The 19,729-nt window shown below is 35.0% G+C and overlaps 1 protein-coding gene across 1 annotated transcript in view; it reads right to left on the bottom strand.

The window, feature by feature from the left end:
* LOC108357902 (retinoblastoma family protein-like) overlaps nt 1-14,579 on the bottom strand; it is a 104,794-nt gene extending 90,215 nt beyond the window's left edge. Inside the window, exons 1-5 of the mRNA XM_017608972.1 lie at nt 14,487-14,579; nt 14,341-14,432; nt 14,097-14,276; nt 13,926-14,040; nt 5,840-5,940 (exon numbers count right to left, since the gene is read on the bottom strand). Of these exons, the coding sequence (XP_017464461.1) occupies nt 5,840-5,940; nt 13,926-14,040; nt 14,097-14,153 (273 nt within the window). The 5' untranslated portion in view covers nt 14,154-14,276; nt 14,341-14,432; nt 14,487-14,579. The remainder of the gene's footprint in view (nt 1-5,839; nt 5,941-13,925; nt 14,041-14,096; nt 14,277-14,340; nt 14,433-14,486) is intronic.
* Nucleotides 14,580-19,729: the final 5,150 nt, after the last annotated feature.

The raw sequence follows: 19,729 nt of genomic DNA, 5'->3' as shown, positions 1-19,729 counted from the left end.
AGATTATTTATCACCAAAAAATTTTGGAGATATTTTTGGAGATAGCTAAAAATGCGGAAGAAGGTTAGCTATCCTATTTTAGCACTTTAGCGATAGCGAAAGTTAGAATCCGGCTAATCGTCGACACAGTTGGCTTTTTGATTTCGAAAGAACCTCATCAGCAAGAAACACTATGTTTTCAGATATAAATATTTTAGCATTCTATCCAAATTGTTTCCCATAATTTTCATATTAATTTGATAAATAATTGCAAAAAATACGCGTTTTTTCTTCTAAGAGTTTCATGGAACTTTCGCAAATATCAGCAGCACCAAATTTTTTTTCAACATGGTTGACAACCGAAAAAGGATTTTCTTTTTTCGAACATCCAATCAGCCAAACTTCAAACAACTTGCCTTTTGTGATAGCCTGATAGCCCACAAAAACCGTTTTTCTTGAAAACGGCTAAAAACGGCAAGTTAAGTAAAATAAATTGAACTCATTACATCTTAATTTATCCATTTCCGATTCCATTTTGTTTGCATTCAAATTGAAAAGTTATAAAATAAATGGAAATAAATCAGAAAATTTTTGAGGTTATGCAAATAAGTCAGTTTTTTGCAGACAAATGATAACAAGTCACTTTTTTAAATTGGGACATAGGTTCTCACTTAAATATAGTTTTGTTTCCCATTTAAAATTTTCCTTTAGTTATTCGAACTTTACAAAAACAATGCACTTAAAATTTACAAAATAAACCGGTTGCGCAAACAACGTATCAATAACGTTTTGAAAATGTAACTTTGGTTTATTGCTGTATAACGGTGTTTTTTATTTTACAAAAACTAAGTGAAGTTTCTGTTATTTTGGAGTATTCCCTACAGAATGGCAACAAAAAATAATAATGTATCATTTGACCTAATGTGAAGTGGTTTGGTTACATTTCATTCTTATTACTACGTTACCAGATGTGTTTCTTATGCTAAATAACGACAGGTGTCGCGATATAATTTTAAGGTGCTATCCAACCAACTAAGGAGCGCTCAACTCTACAACTCCCCCGCAAGTTGGAAATAGCACGAAATCTCTTTTTTTTTAACTACAGTAATTACAAAAATATTATTTAAAAACTTCATTATATACAACCATATCGTATTATTCATGCTTTACTCTTTATAATTAATTCTTTGTAATTTACGTAAACTTCGAGTTTCGTTTGGTTATGCGTAATCAAGAGCTTCTCCGACCCCGCCCACCGGGAATGGTTTGCCTCTGGGGCAGTGTTGCCACAGACAAATTTTTTTTCCTACCAAAATTTCCTACCACAACCAACTGAAACCTACCAAACATTTTTTTGAGCTTTTAATATATATTTTTTTTCAATGCTAAATTTATTAAAAACATACATAACAACATTTAGTAAAACTTAAACACAGCTAGTACAATAAAAACAAATTAACAGCGTATAACAATTCATTTTACTATACAGACATATCTACATGTATCATTCATATATATCGTCACTGGATACGTATAAAAACGCGAGCTCAAAAGTTGACGGCGAAAAAGACGCGTAAAAAAAATGTCGGCAAAGAAAGACGCATAAACTTATTTTTGCGGTCAAGTATGTTTGCGAGCGTCCGGAATGATGTTGAATCCATCTTTCTTCGCCGAAATTCTTTCAAGCGGATTTTTTGGTAAAATTTTTTCACACGTCCTTTTTCGCTATCAAAACACCCGAGCGTCTTCATTCGTGTCTAGTTGTTTTTATTTTAATGGTGATAAATAGTGAAAATGGAAGTATGTGATAGCAAAAAAAAAAATAGCGGCCTCAATTTGGATTACATTTCATCTCCTGTTGCGTAGCCGAGGCTATGTTATAAATACACTAGCGCCGATTCGCAAAGACCATTGATGAGCAGCAAATTTCGAATTTTTTTTATCAAAGTGAATAGAGCTTTGAACATTCTTTTAACAAATTAGTTTCATAAACATTCGTATTCTTTTCAGGAAGTTACCAGCGATTTTTGGTAAATGTGTCACAAAGCAGCATTTGTGTTCTGAATATAAATAATATCGGTGGAGAATTTGGAAATACTGAAGCCTCAAGTGAAAATGAAGTGTTTTATGAAGACAAACTGCTTTAGGAATCTCTCCTCAAGACATATCTGCGAGACATGTAGTAAATATTTTTCTTTTTTTAATTTAGGAATTTCGATAATGCTATAACTAATCGCTAGAAGAAACCATTTATGTATATATGACCATACTTATTTTATTATGTAGCTCATTTTAAAGGCGAGGGAGTTGAGTATGGTAAGAAAATAACTTGTGTTAAAACCAAGCTAATTGGGCAATGTTTTTGAGTACTACCTAAACACATATACTCATCATTTCCACATACAAAAAAGCAGAAAAGTCTGTTTTATGAAAGCCAAGTCTGTTTAACATTTTATTTACTGCCTTTACACTTGTTTCAACGTTTGCCATCTTTTTACATTAAAATAATGCAATATTTAAGCTTCTATTAATTTCGCACAGAAAAAGTAATCATTTGACCTAATGTGCACTTTTGTGGTTTATGACTATGAAAGCAAACAACTTTTATTGGAGGTAATGCAGTAAATACTGGCAACTCTGCGCAATTTGCACAGCTTACATTATGCCGGCTGATGCTGTTGTTTAAAACTGTGTAGTCACTGCGCATTAGAAAATTTGCATTTACAAACATAAAAATGAGTGAAATATTCTTAATTAATATACTTATTGACAAATTAGAGAACGAAAATGATCGCTTTCTCTCAAATAAGCTCAAAAGGAGAATGAACCGTGTAAAACTAAGGAATATATTGATAGCGAACAGCTTTAAAGCGAAACGCTTGATACCAAAAGTTGCAAACGACTTCAAAACTATACAGAATTATGCCGACGACGTCTTTTTTGGCCATTTCCGAATGTCACGTGACACTTTTAAGGTACTTAGAAGCATACTTACGTGTACAATAATTCATAAGTTTCTACACAGGCATTGAAAACGACCCTTTAACCATTCTGGAGTACTGATCTGCGCGGGCGTATGGGATATTCTTTGCAGAAGTGCCTGTATGTGACCTTGTGAAGGTTGGTTAATACTAATCTAACGTTCCGGCAATTAAGCGACCGCTTTAATATATCTAAAGCAACAGCGCACAAGCCACTATTTGTCGTGGGTTAAAGCATGAAATTAAGTGGCCTTCCGCTGAAACTCAGTGTGGAATACTGGAAAGTATTCAGAACACCAGAAATAATCTCTTCCCCTTTGTAATTGGATGTCTAGATGGCACTCACTTCAAAATACCGACCCCAAACACGGATGCTATAAGTTATTACAATCGGAAAGGAACCCATTCCATAATAATGCAAGTAAGCTTTTTGCAACAAATATACGGATTTATATCATTTTCATGGAAATTTAATCTTAAAGGCCATATGCGACAATAAATTCCGTTTCCTGGACGTGTTTACTGGTTACCCAGGAAGCTGTCACGATGCGAAGGTATGGAAAAACAGCCCAATATTCAAGGCTATCACGACTGGTCAAGTTGAGCTCGCTGAAAATGCAGTTATCCTGGGCGACTCCGCGTACCCTATTTCAAAGTTTTTAATGACTCCATATAGGAACAACGGCCACCTCAGCCGTGAACAAACAACATTCAACTTTTACCTCAGCTCAACACGTGTCCATATAGAACAAGCTTTTGGTATTTTTAAACAAAAATTTAAAATTTTTAATTATATTAGTGTTTGGCCTCTAAAATGAGTGTCATCCATAATATTGCCCTGTGCATTATTGCATAATTTTATAATAAATAGGGAAACTTCGGGACATGCACCTGTAGCTATTGAAACAAATCATATTGATAACAGAAGCCATGAACAAAATCCGCAGTTTTACATTGGCGACGAAGAAGATCCCTATGGTATTCAGTTGAGGAATAATTTGACAACATTATTTGGTTCTTAGATGCATAAATTCGTTTATTCCCATATATACATATCGATGGTCCTCTGCAATAACGACACAACTCAAAACTAAAAAAAACCTTCTTCTGTTAAGGGGTTCATGTCTGTAATCCTTGTCTAATCCTTACTAAAGTAAATAGCAAAGATTAGACATTGATTAGACAAGGATTAGAGACATGATCCTCTTAACAGAAGAAGGTTTTTTTTAGTTTTGAGTTGTGTCGTTATTGCAGAGGACCACCGATATACATATGCACATATTTGAAAACTTTAACAAAAAATAAGTTTTCCGTATTAAAAATACTGGATATGTATGTATGTGTATTTATTCAATTAAAGTTTTGAGTTCAAAATTTGTACATATGTATTTTATGTAACTCATAAAACAATGAATACTTTAGTTATTTTTATTTTGTAAAATATTTGGTAAAGCAATTAGCGCTTGAATTCTTTGCTTCTCTATTTTGAACTTTTTGCTCAAGCTCCTACACCTCCTAATGACGGGCTTGCTCCTTTTCTTCCACATGTTCCAGAAACTGAGCTGCTTCGTTGTTTGAATCAACTTTTCGTCTTTTTCCACTAGTACTGGGCAATTCGGACGAATTTCGGTCCTCTACAGGAGCATCCTCGACATCGCGTTCCAGTGACGACTGCAAATTGCTTTCCGGTGGGTTTATTGAGTGGCGAACACCGTATACCTCGTCGAAATCTGTTCCCTTGTCTGATCGAATTCCGGCTGAACATTTTTCATTTGTTGAAGTACTTTACCCCATAAATATGACTTTTTTTTCAGCCAGCAGCAAACTCCCTCTCCATTTCCAGCCGGACTCTCACAAGCAGCTTAAGTGCACTTGGCGCTACTTCTTCCTCGTCTAACCTGTTGAATTTAAGAAAACCTTAATTAATATTAAATAAAAATATAAAAGCAATCACTTACATGACATAGTAGCTCAACCAACTCAAAATTAGTAATTATTCGTTTCTGCATCTGCTTCTTACTCGTTGCGAGTTTTGCGCTAATTTTGCGCAACAGCTGGGACAGAGTTGCTTTTTCGAATGTTCGATTTTCGGAAAGATGCCAGATTTGCTTTTCTCGAACGGGTTGCATTAGGCATACTGTGTAGTTTGCATTACCGAAAAAGCCCGGAGTCTCCATTACAAATCTCTCTCAGATATAAAATTGATAGGATGACAAAATACAACTTTTCAATGCACATATCGCACACCGTCTTCAAAAGAGTCACAAGTCAAAATAATACGTTCGTCAGAAGAAGTTATTTCGTAGCACATGCTAATCATATGGGCAAGGGAGACTTTACCTTAGGTTTTTTTAACAAATCAAAATCAAAATTTGCTCCAGCTTTTGCTGATAGGTAAATAAAAGCCCTGTGTACATTCTTAGCGCATAATTTCAAAAATGACAAATTTTGAGTTGTGACTGTTTTGACGACGGTGTGCGATATGTGATGTAATGTGTCGCAATCTACCTTATGGAATTTTCGTATTAACAAAAACTCACCACCGTATGACCGTGACGTAGACGTTACTTCCCTCTCTTTCTCTCAACTAACTAGATATGCTTCTACGTACTTCTACGCAACGCTACGATCACGTTCGTGGGTAACCGCGCTCTTAGAAAAAATCAATTCTAAACACTAACTTTACTCCTATATTCCTATAAATACAGATTAAACTAAAAAAAATCGTCTAAATCCGTTTAGTAGTTTTCAAGATTATCGTGTTCAAAAAATCTGGACTATGTATAGATTATTGTTGCTATAATAAATATTCCACAGGGAAGGGTGTGACGGAACCTTTCAATAGTTACCGTGAAATGAGCCTTTATAAAATAACTTACCGATTGTTTCTTTCCACTGAAGATAAGGGCATATGGAGTCATCTTCTTAACGTATAGGTTATTATAAAAATATATTATGTCGCGATACCGAGGTGGTCCAGCTGTAAGATACAAAGAGGTTGGTTGAATGCTTAAGAAACTCACTTTATAATAAGTAAATGAAAATTCTTAATACTCATACTTTTTTAGCATGTACGAAAAAGTTTCTGCTTCCCAAGCAATTCTAAAAATCTTGAATTTTTTTATTCTAGAGAGAGAATATTTTGTCTCAATTCGGTGCTAGAAACCACCTATATACTGTTAATACCCTTGAGACTCACTTAATGTTAAATAAGTTAGGTTTTTACCACAAAGTGGAAACTTGAGCCTAAGGAAAATAATTGCATTGCCGAGAAAAATTATCTTGGGGTTTGACGACCATGTATGGATACATGGCCTAGTTTGGCTGGTGACCTAAAACGGCTTAACAGCAGTGGGATTCCTACTGCGCTATCGCTCTTTACCGGGGACCATCAAGACTATGATCCTTATAAAATCATAATTTAACCGTTAAAACCATATTTCCATTTTTTATATCAATTTATTGTATGACTTTTTTCGATCAAGAATAATCGATATGTTTGGTTTTTTATTTTTCCGATATGTTGTAATGATTTAAAAATAAAAATCTTTGCATTTTATTGACATTTTCGGTCCCTGTTCCCAACAATATGCAACATCAGTTACATATTCCTCATTCTGCCAGTTATAGCTGATAACACACTGCCTCTCATCTAGAGATTTTCAAGTCGAAAATTTTTCGTAGCGAATGAGGGAATCTCACTACAGGTTTGCTATTTTTGACTAAAATAGTCCAATTTTTCCGTTATTTTATTTAATTGACACCTGCTTTTTTGAATTTACACGTGAGCCAAATAACCAAATAAAATTTGGTGAAAAATTTACAATTTATCAAACAATAAAAAATCTCCCAGAAGGTAAAATCGGAACACTCTCTTAATTCTATTTCAAAAAGCTTCGAAGCCCTAGAAAATAATGGAAACGCAGCACACTATTAATATTAAACAATAATAAACGCATAAATGAATTGTTCTAAACAAAATAATGCTTAATTGATATATTTGTTCCTATTACTCGTATTTTATTACTGTATTTCTAGCGAATTTCTTATATAAACATCTGGAATAATTGATAGACCGTAAATAAACTATAAATGAATATTTAAACTATCGCATTCTCCAATATTTGTTCCACAGGACTGATGGTACATAGGGTTGCCAGACCTAAAATGCCGAAAGGGGTGCAGATAAGAACAACGGGTGCAACTGAGAAAGGTGTTTTTCGGGGGAGAAACAAAACTAAATGCATTCAACAAAAAATTGATTTATTTGCTTATGGAACAGCAAAACCGTCCAAAACAAAGTCNTATAAATGAATATTTAAGTAATCGCATTCTCCAATATTTGTTCCACAGGACTGATGGNAGACCGTAAATAAACTATAAATGAATATTTAAGTAATCGCATTCTCCAATATTTGTTCCACAGGATACATAGGGTTGCCAGACCTAAAATGCCGAAAGGGGTGCAGATAAGAACAACGGGTGCAACTGAGAAAGGTGTTTTTCGGGGGAGAAACAAAACTAAATGCATTCAACAAAAAATTGATTTATTTGCTTATGGAACAGCAAAACCGTCCAAAACAAAGTCACACTGGCGATCAAAACTGAGTGCATGGTGATTTTATTTTAAATATTTACAATGTTTTTCCACCAAATTTTTTTGTTACATTTTATAAAAATATTAGCATTTACCCGCGGGTTTCACCCCACGTCTTTATACAAATATGAAAAATAATTTATGTAAAGATGTTATATTTCAACGGTGTCCAAACGCGGCTCTTTGAGCCAAATGCGGCTCTTTGCCTAGAAAAGTGCGTTACTTTCTCTTTACTAAGAACATTTTGGCTCTTTTTATACCCGAGCGCACTTGTGCACAAGGGTATTATAACTTTGTTCACATAAGGGTTGTTTGTAACAGGCAAACAAATCGAGATAGATATAGACAAATGTATACATAAATGATCAGAATGAAAAGAGAAATCGATTAAGCGGTGACTGTCTGTCCGTCCGTCCGTCTGTGCACACGATAACTCGAGTAAAAATTGAGATATCTTAACGAAACTTGGTACGGTGTAGGACGGATGGTATTGAAAATGGGCAAAATCAGACAATAACCACGCCTACCTCCCATATAGCGGTATTTTTCAGAAACTGAAGCTTATTCACTCAAAACTGATGTTCACAATCATTTTTAGGAATAGGAACATTGTAAGCCACGCCCACTTATGATTATATGTGTATATCGTAACCGCTCCACCAATTTCTCCTAAACTTGGCACAGTTATTGGCCTTGGTACAACATACCAAATGGCTGAAAATTTCTAAAATCAGACAATAACCACGCCCACATCCCATATAACGGTAATTTAGAGAAATATGAAATCTTCGATAAATCAATACTAAAGCTAATTTATTCAAAATTGATGCATGCAATAATTCTTTACATGGAAGTACATTTATGATAAAATTTTTGAAAATGGGCGTGGCACCGCCCACTTATGATCACATAAATGTATCTCGGTAACCGTTCTACCAATTTGTACCAAACTAGGTATGATTATGGTGCTTGCCACGTTAACACAGAACGCTGAAAATTATTGAAACCGGAGTAAAATTACGGCCACTTTTCATATAGCGGTATATATCAGAAATGCTTGGAACTTCTATATTTCGAAATTTATGGACGCTAATTTACTCAAAATTGATACTAACAACAATCCCTTGAAAATAAGTAGCATTATTTGGAATTTTGGAAAATGGGCGTCATACCGCCCACATATGACTATATAAGTTTATCTCATTATATCTAACTGAACGTTCTATTGAAGATGTTTAAAATAGCAGTAAAACCACCCCTGCTTACCATGTAGCGGTAGTTTTTGGAAAGGTGAAAAGCATATATTTAATACTTGCGCCGGGTATTTAATGTTCGGTTCCGCCCGAACTTAGATTTTCTTACTTGTTAGTTTTTAAAATACATATTTCTTTGCTGGACAATATTTTTCATTGTGTTTTTATTTTATTCTTTTTACATATATACACATACGCAAATTGTGATCGGAACGTTACCCGCAATTGGAGAATGAAAATTGCCTTTCTGACTTAATATTCTTTACCGATATGATGGAACATTTGCAATTGTTTATTTATTTGCCCACTGTTTTTGGGGTAATGCGCGGAGGGGAAGGGGGCAAGGGTCCTGAAATCTAATCTACAAGAAAGAGGACAGTTCACACTTTGTACAAAGTCACACCTGATCCCTCGGAACCTTCCACATACCCCTGGAGGAGCATTGGAAAAGGTCTAAAATTAGCATTTTGACACCGAAAATGTAAACTCGATAAACAGTATTTTTGTGCAGAACACCTTTCTATTGGGAGGTGTTCAACATTTATTGTGCATATAACTCCGGCTACATCATCCACAGTATATTTGCGTAGAACTCGCTCCAAATTTCACAAAAAGTGCATTTTTCAAACCGAATTTATTAATAAATTAGTGATCGGAAATTACAAAATTAGGTTTTACAATAAAGTGTAGACCCTTGACTACTAGTGTGTGTAAAATTTTTTGGATCGGGTCACCCATTCGGACGCAATAGCCCAAAACAATTGGGCAAACAACTAAACCGTACCCAGTTAAATCGCTATTTGGTTTTCCTCAATCAAAAATTGCACCAAGATGACGTCACGCACACAGCTGAATCTGTCAAATTCACAAAGAGCGGATTAGCAGTACCGCGATGGGCGCAATCTCTATTTCTCCCAATCGTGAGAGAGAACCGTTTACTTTGATTAATTAATCCCAACGGTTTTTACCCTCCATTCCATTCCATGACGTACGGACCTTTTTTTGAAACAGGGCTAAGTGTCGAGATCTAAAACTATTCAGCTACAGAATCAAATCCATCAGCTGATTGGATATGCTAAAGATAGTATTTCAATTATTGAGAGTGGAAATGATTGTTTTCTTTATAGCAAAAATCGAGTCTGATATGTCAAAAGTGCTGGAATGAGAGTTAAAATCTTGACATAAACAACGGAATGATTCCTTTAGTTCAAAATTAGTTATGCATGGCTTTAAAAATAGAGGTCGAAAGTGTCTTGACACTCGAGAGGGAACATTAAAATTTACCTCAGCCAGAAGGGCCGGGCCATTAATCAAGCCTGTCATTAATTTCAATATTATACCTAGCATTTCTCTACGACTTGAGAGTGTAGGCAAATTTATGAGCTTTAGACGACTAGTGTAAAGGGGGAGATTGTAGTCTGAATCCCAGTTAAAATCACGCAATGCAAAAAGCAAGAATTGTTTTTGAATTGATTCAATCCTATCTGAATGAACTTGGTAGCGGGGATTCCAAAGTATAGGTCTAACTAAAGTGGTAAAAAGAGCTTTTGTAACATAAGGATCTTTGAACTCTTTTGACCATCGCTTTACAAATGCAAAAACGCCTTTGGCTTTATTGACTGTAATATAAATAACTCTTTGTGTCCTATCAGAGAGGTAAGAAGAGATCCATTGAAGAAGACTGGGCTGAAAGCCGATTAGGTAGAAAAAACGACATGTTTTAGTGACAAGTTGAATAGAGTTGTTAAAGGCTCGCAGATATTGTCAGTGCAGTTTTTAACGAAACAGGTCGGAATATGATCAGGTCCAGGCCTAAATGACGCTTTTAAGGTTTTTAAATAGTGTAAAACTTCATAGGAAAAAATTACTGGAATAAAAGCTGAGTTAATCGTACAAAGTTCATACGGATAGTCTCCTCTCGTAGAGGAGTCTACCGAATAATTGGACCTAAAGAACTGAGCAAACATGCTGGCAATGAGTTGGCTGTCGCTAGACACAGTATTGCGATAGTGCATAGCGGACGGAAATCCATGTGCCTTACGCTTTGAATTTACGAAACCATAAAATGATTTGGGATTAACAATCCTAAATATCTATATTAATACGCTAACATAAATTTTGTCCGCCTTCGTTTAGAGATTCTACCGAACCGATTTCAAAACCAAGAACACCATTGGAAAGGCATTTTTTCGTAGATGAGCAGAGTTTTTATGGTTTACGGCCAAAACCGTCGTTTAAACATTTCCGTATTTGTGTATAGATGTTGCTGCAACATGTTCAATTTTACATGTTTCGCATGTTGTTTCACTTCGCATTTGAAATTAAGCTTTGAAGTAAAGTTAAATATGAAGATGCCGAAATAAATGATAACGATGAAGAAAAGGCAAAAGTGAAGACAAAGACGAAAATGGAGACAGTGAGTAATACATAAGAGTTAGGTTAACTGAAAGGGTAAGCAAATGTATTGTATTTTTGAAGTGAAACTTCTTTAGCGGCGATTTGTTGGTTGGGAGTAAATGGGCAATGATGCACACGGAAATAGTTGTCACGGAAACAAGTGCTTCTAATATATGTGGTATTAATTTAACAAAAAGTGCTAATAAGAGTTTAAGAATAGGACTGATATTAAGCCCAATACTGGAAGGAAAGTAACGCTTAGTACGTACATAGACGAAGAAAAGGTTAAAGGTAAAGGTAAAAATAAAAACTAAAACAAATATTCGTAAAGATAAAGGATAAAATGACGATCAAGGTTAATTACTATAAGGTAAAGGTGAAGGGGAATATGCAAAAATAAAGATAAATATGAAGAAAAATATTAGGATAAAGATTGATATTGCTATTGATATAAGAATCGATATTGCTATCGATATAATAATGGATACTTCTATCAATACAACCGATATTCTTATCGATAAAATAATCGATATTGTTATCGATAATGTTATAAATATTTTTATCGGTGTAATAATCGATATTGTTGTCGATAATGTTATCGATATATTTAACAACAAATAAATCGATTTTGGAATCGTTATATTTTGCTATATATTTATTGATTTTTTTATTGGTATATTTATCGACAAAGTTATCGACAGCGTTATCGATTTAATATTCGACACATTACATGTGATCACATCATATGATATCACATCACATCATATGATATGATATGGCATCACATGACATGACATCACATAATATGATATCACATAATACGATATCGCATGGCATGACATCACATGATATGACATCGTATTATATGACATCATATGGTATGACATGACTTCACATGATATAACATCATATAACATGACATCACATGATTTGACATCAAATGACATCGCATTACATGGAAAAATATTTGTTTCTGTATCGATTAACAGGTTACTGAAGGCATGCGCATTGTTTTCTTTTAAAATTAAATTGTAAAAAACTAATAACAAGTTATGGCTCTGATATTTCAGGCCCCTTAAAATGCCCGGGCCCGGGAATGTTTCCCCCATTCTTAGATAGAAAAAAGATAAATTATAAACTTTAGCTTATAAAATTATATTAACTACCCTGTCGTTTTATTCACAATTTCTAACTAAGTAACGTAAGTTCCACTTCTTCAATGTGGCCCAGGTGCAGTTATTTTTTCGATAGTAATTGAAATAAATTCTGCTATAAAAAATTTAGTTATCGAAAATTATCAAGTTACCGAAGTTTATCGAGTCATCGAAGAAGAAACAATGGCAGAATGTCTGTTTGTGTATGAATTCATTTGTCACGGCTACCAAACTTTGCGGCCAATTATCAGTGAAACAAAACAAACAGAACGGATAATAATTGAACCAGATCTCTATCAGGATCACATCGTTATTGTTGAATTTGCGTGCAAAATTTTTATGCGGATCCCGATTATTGCCCAAGAAAACATAGCTAGAGTTGCATTGACTTCAGTTTATCAAGTTTATTCAGTGAAATCGCTGGAAATTTATCAGAAATGTGTAAACGAGTTTCCATACAAATTTTGACATTTCATTTATAAGGTTTACACAGTTATAAGTTTATACGGTTTACAATGCATTTATAAAGTCTGATGAATACCCTTATTATAAGTTAAACCGGGCTAAATTAGAAAACCTCTCCAAGGGTCTTAAAAACTAGAAGAACGGTCGAATTTCGACAGTGGCTGGCACTCTAGTTCTTTTTAATTTTACATGAACATGACTTATAAATGTGACTTTTTATTTTTCTATTTTTTACGCTCTTTAGTGAACCATAATTGTATTGGTTCTTCACGAACAATATTACGTTTTGGTTCATACTTTCGAAACAAATTAAAAACAGTATCATTAAAGTGTTCAACGCTACGCTCGACGTCATCTCTAAATATTGGCTAAGATAACTTTGAAAGTTCTTTGTTTCGAACACAAGTCATCAATTCCATTCCCAGACGCCATTATCGAGAAGTCGTCAGCATAGGAGACAGTCGAGACTCCCTCTGGTGGTTAAGGGAGTTTTGATATGTGTGTGGAACACGCTTTTTAATCTTCCTCAGTTAGCTGGTTTGTCTCTAAAAATGCGTGGATTTCCGGGCCGGCCTGGCGAAGATTGTCACGCTCATCTGCTAGAACATCCGGTTCTGCTGGATGGGATGTGGAACCCACGAGCAGGACAGCAAGGCATATATGGTCTAGGTTGGATAAGCGTAGATCTAGTCTTTTACTACATTTGCAGTGACCGGCATTTAATTGGAGCTCTCACCGGGCATTGCCTGAAGGCAACCCACGTGCCATTGTCCTGCATTGGCGAGGGCTCGTCGGCGCTAGTTTCTCCAATATTACTTTGGATGTTTGGCTAAACTGGATTCAGATAGAATCAAACATTTTGGCCGCATCATTAGGGCTACAAATTGTTTTACTTCTAAGGTATGAGAAGGGACGTAAGCAATCTATAATTTGGCATCACAATGGGCCCATAGTGGCCTTAATGCGTCCTTCTTCTGTGCTGAATGGGGACAGCAAAGATAATCTAACCTAACCTAGGTCTACCAAAGGCGCAGGTTCCATTGGTAACGTTTTATGTTGCTGGGTGTATATCACAATGAAAAGTTTTATATTTACTCACTTCCATCGTCAGCCGGTTCTATAAGGACTTCTCTATATGTGCTACTTTGAGCTTGAGGTTGCTTCCTGTAAAACTTCATTATATCCATAAACGACTTAGATTTTATTTCCTGGACCTACGAAATAAGATATTAGTTTTAGAACATAAGAAAAAACACTTTTTAATGCAAACCCTTATATATAAATAGATTCCGCACATAAGCATCTGGTCGAGGTGACGGTCTTGCATCAATTCTGTCCTTTGAGTAATCGAATGTTCAAATAGCGTCCACAACTTGTTAAGATGGGGTTCTTCTGTCAACTTCAGTTCACGACATAACTCTTTTAGCCTAATCCATGCCAGCTTATAGAACTGAAAATTACACATTAATCCAGGAAACGACATATGTAAGAAACTATTGAAAAAATATATATACTTTTCTGCAAAATATAATTAAAGAAGCTGTTCGCCTATTGTTATCCAGTTGCTTCTTAAAGCTGAAGCCGGACTCCTTTTCATTACTGATTTCTAAAATGTGAAATGTTATTATCTAGAAAATTACTTTTTACATTATGTTTTAACCTTTCGTACAATTGAAGAGGTCTCTCCTTGTCGACTCGTTGACAACTGTAGAGCTGAACGTTTCATAAGCCGAACAGCTTGGAGACTGCACTGAATTATAACATGTAACGAAAATATAAAAATATAATTTTCAAAAGAAGTATAATATATAATTAATAATGGAAGCTCAAGCCAATTTAATTCCTCATTTCCTATACTATACAAATAAAATGTGTCATTGACCATAATTCAATAAAAGAAGGTGAGATAACCTGGCGGTTCTCTCGCTTCTGCTCGCTGCCTTAGCATATGTTATAAATATATAAAAATTATAACAGGCAACGATAACGTTGACGGACAAGCCGACCCGAGCGGGGCCGCTACTATAACAACATGCCATTTTAATCCTATGCTTTCTTTACATACATTCTTAGAAACTGCTTTCTACAAACAGGATACCTGTTATGGAAGTGTTTCCGAACGGTTGGAGAAGTTAGTGTAGCACAATATGAAGGAAAATCAGAATAAGTAAAGTTTTCTCAAGTGGGCCATACAAAGTTGACTTTCCGATTATTTATATGTTATTGGCCGATTTTGAAAGTTAACATGGTGTGCAATATTGACACCAAAGCTTTTGCGCTAATTTTAATTTTTCGACGAGTTATTTGCAAACAAGTTTTTAAGCAGGCTTTTACACTTTTTGCAATATTTCAGCAACCATTCATTCTAATATGATTTTTTGATGGCTATTAGAAAACTTATTGGGCACCAAAATAAAGCGGTCAGTTTGTAAAATTTCGAATTTGTTTTGTACAAATTTTTATAATCAATTGAATTTTTTTAACAACTTCTGATATACTTATGAAAAAAAAATTNCCAAAGCTTTTGCGCTAATTTTAATTTTTCGACGAGTTATTTGCAAACAAGTTTTTAAGCAGGCTTTTACACTTTTTGCAATATTTCAGCAACCATTCATTCTAATATGATTTTTTGATGGCTATTAGAAAACTTATTGGGCACCAAAATAAAGCGGTCAGTTTGTAAAATTTCGAATTTGTTTTGTACAAATTTTTATAATCAATTGAATTTTTTTAACAACTTCTGATATACTTATGAAAAAAAAATTAAAAAGCATTATATGCGCTAAACATTCCAATTTTATTTTCATAAAAAAACTTACTATATATAAAAATACACTTAGGTCTTTTTTTATGCAGTACATGCGTTCCTCAGAAAGCCGCATAAAAAAAAATACGCATAAAAAAGTTCTTGACTTTCATACAAAAAAAGGGATGCGTTCCAGCATTTTCAAAAACCGCATAAATTCAGATACTCCATGTAAAAAATTCTAAAAAACCGCATACAAAAATCCAGTGAGGCAATATTAAGCAAAAAAAAATTATTTCTTCACTTCAACACTTATTATTCCATGTAAAACTGAACATTAATGAAATAAATAAAATTTTATCTGTATTTTAACCAAAAACAAAAAAAAATACCATAATAAATACATGAAGAATACAAAGACAAATTATTTATCAGAAGCAATGTCTCTTACTAACTGACGGAAAGTAATATAAACTCTCAAAAAACCAAAATCTCTACAGCGAAAAAATGGTTTAAAAAACCGCATAAATTCAAATCCGCATAAAAAAGAACCGCATAAAAAAGAGACCTAAGTGGACAATGACAACATCCGATGAGGTGACTCTTGGAGTGTTTGAGAGAAAGATTTTGCGGAAGATTTACGGGCCTATACGCGTTGGGGACGGCGAGTACAGCAGACGATGGAACGATGAGCTGTATGAGCTTTACAACGACACGGACATAGTGCAGCGAGTTAAAATACAGCGGCTACGCTGGGTTGGCCATGTCGTTCGAATGGACACCGACGCTCCAGCTCTGAAAGTATTCAACTCGGAACCCGCTGGTGGTAGCAGGGGAAGAGGGAGGCCCACACTGCGATGGAAAGATCAGGTGGAGAAGGACTTGGCTTCACTTGGCATTTCCAATTGGCGTCAGTTGGCACAGAGGAGAAACGACTGGCGTGCTTTGCTGAACTCGGCCAACAGCGCCAAAAAAGAAGAAGAAGAAGTGTATAATACAAATGAACTGAAAAGCAAAAAAATAAAACTGTAAATCGTAGGTATTAACTCAAGAATGATCAAATTATCTCTTTATTATTATTTAAAATGGTAACAAAGGTAAATTAACTGCGGTATAGATTATATATTTAACTTAGTCTAGGTTCTATTAAACATATGGATACCAAGTAATACCCATTTAAGTTAACATATTTACATTCAATCTCTATCTCTGTTCAATACATAATTATGTGTTTATACTCCCAGTATAAAAAAGAAGGAGCAAAAAGCAATTACATAACGCGTTCTCGGGAATGTAGAGGATCTTACCACCTGCATGGTTTCCTTAATTTTTTTTATATGAAACGGGCCTAATTGAAAGTCATTGCGTTTCCGCTTTCGGAAGAACAGCTTGTTTAAGGACTAATTTTTTTATGCGTAACTTTTTTCATTTGAATTCGAATGTGCCCTGCACTTCACAAATACTTTTGAGTAATTAAGAAAAACCTATAACATAAATGAAAAATTATATGTGGGGCACGGCAAAAATGAAAATCATACAAACAGGGCTTTTCGAGAAAACTGCCTTTAAAGATTTAATTCTATTAAATTTTTTTTATAAATTGATCAATTTTACTATGCTATTCTCAGTAGATGGACAGAAGTTAAGGTCGTATTTTTACCGAAGGCAGTAAACCTGAGCAGATGCCTTCATCCTAAGGACCAATTAGTCTCAGCTCCTTTCTCCTTAAAGGCGTGGTGAAAATCTAGGATTAATACATCAGAGAAGTCAACCTAATGGAACCCTGAGACTCTCATTCATAGCCTTACGAGGATAATTGAAAAGGCTCTGGAGTCTAAGAACATAGCCCTTTGTGCCTTCATTGCTATTTAAGGGGCTTTTGACAACACGTCATACGGGGCAATATGAGGTGCCTTGATATGTAAGAGGGTAAACCATATCGCACGTTTAATAATATACAGAAGTATTTCAAAAATTAAATTTTGTGGGAAAACGCAATCAATGTTTGATTAACTCATACAGTTGGTATACAAAAAGANAATATACAGAAGTATTTCAAAATTTAAATTTTGTGGGAAAACGCAATCAATGTTTGATTAACTCACACAGTTGGTATACAAAAAGGTAGTTGAAAATACCGATATCTTTGCGATGTTTGGGAAGTTAAGCCATCTGTTAGGCTGAACAAGTTCTACTTATCAAGCTTATTAATTGTATGATGAAATATCCGAAAAACGTTAATTTTGAGTTACATCTCTATATTATTAAACGTGTGATATCATCATGAATTGGGAAGGGAACAAGGAAGAGCGGTACGGAGTTGGGAGGCATGAAATAACCTCTTACTTCCCCAAAGGGGTTTCCCTCAAGGGAGTATACTCTCTCCTCTCTTGTGGACTGTGGTTATAGACGAACTCTTCTTCCTACTGAACGACCACGGCTTCGAAACACAAGGCTGTGCAGACGATCGGGTGATCTGCGAAACAGGGATTCATGGCGAAACGATCTCCGACCGCATGCAATATGCCCTGCGCGTTACACAAAGATTGTGAGACACCAAAGGATTATCCATTAATTCTACCAAAACTACTCTGGTTTTGTTTAACCGGAGAAAAATGTTATGACGGAATTTTCTCTGGGCGGCAAAAAAGCACAATACCTGGGAGTGAGGCTGGATAAGACACTCACATAGAACGAATATTTGGATGCAACCGTCAACAAGGCGATTAAAGCCTTCTTCGCCTGTACACGCCTCTTTAGGAAAAATTAGGGACTCTCCCCCTAAAAGTGACCCAATGGCTATCTATACACAGTTGTGAAGTCGATAGTCACCCACGCATCCTTGGCATGGTGGACTAAAGCGACACAAAGAACTGTTGAGACAAAACTAAGCAAATAGCACCGAATGGTGTGCATTGGCATAAGATGTTATGCGGACCTATTCTGCTGATGCATTCAGTGTTCTTGTGGGTATACCGCCCTTCCCAATCCTAATAGAGAAGGAGGCTACGCTTTCTGCACTGAGAATCCTAACTACTTCGGAATTAAAAAACTTGAAGATGGGAAAACTGGAGCTGGTCTATTTAGGCGCAGAATTTTAAAAGATCGATACCTATGGGCAGCTACCTCACCATAAGTGGGTGGACAAAAAATTCCGTAGGCACTGCTGTGAGTGTTCAGGGTAAACACATCACAAGAAGCTTCAAAAAAGCTCATAAATCTGCGCAGGGAGGACCTTCGAACTCTCACTGGGTACTTTTCGGTACATTGTTTCCTGCGTTATCACCTCTGTAGAATGAATATTTCAGACACGAGAACAGAAACGCCATAACACATCCTTTGTGTATATGTGACAGAGCTGCAGCTGTGTAAGTGTGAAATCATTTTCAATTTTAAATCAACAATTTTTTTCTATTCAGTTTTCATTACTTATTCCTTGCTTAAGATTGAGGTTTATAATTTTTTAATTTTCTACTCACTCAAAGCAGTTATGAATTCACACATCAACATACTCATCGCAAGATTGAAATACCAATGCCAAATCAAAAAAGGTTTAACACTGAATGAGTATTGAAATGGCCGCAATCTTTCATGTGTGTGCATTCTTTAATTCAGTACCAATCATTAGTTCAAAGAAACCCTGGTAAACAACTTTTTGATAAAAAGGCAGATTTTTGACAATTGCTCAATTTTAAAAATTCGAAGCGGTGTTACCCTATTTAAGTTTTTTAGTAGAGAGGATTTTATATCATAAATTTGGGATTATATATAAAACAGTTGTATTAACATTTACCACGGCTTTTGTTAAAGAATAAAAAATTATAAAAAAATAACCAATATTAAATGACAAAACTATATTCTAAAACTTATCAAAATGTGGTGCGGCTATAATTTTGTCGACCACTGTATGTATAAGAAACTTTTATTGCCCGTTTACTGTATGAACATTACATTAATCACAATTCAAAAAATATTTCTTTACTACCTGAAAAAAGTTTTATGCCAGCTTGTGGACGTTACTAATGTTAGTTTAAAAATGTCTAACAGCAAAAGTTTATTCCAATTTTTTCAACCAATTTAAGTTTTAATCAAAACTAGTGGTTGGCAAAAAGGGGATCAAGTTTTAGTCAAACAATTGTTTCTAATATGCAAGCGTA

This window comes from Rhagoletis zephyria, unplaced genomic scaffold, assembly GCF_001687245.7.
Source record: "Rhagoletis zephyria isolate East Lansing unplaced genomic scaffold, Rhagoletis_zephyria_1.1 Rzeph_scaffold_86702, whole genome shotgun sequence".
NCBI lineage: Eukaryota > Metazoa > Arthropoda > Insecta > Diptera > Tephritidae > Rhagoletis > Rhagoletis zephyria.
The sequence above is the reverse complement of the archived record's forward strand: the minus strand, read 5'-3'. Positions and strand labels throughout refer to the sequence as shown.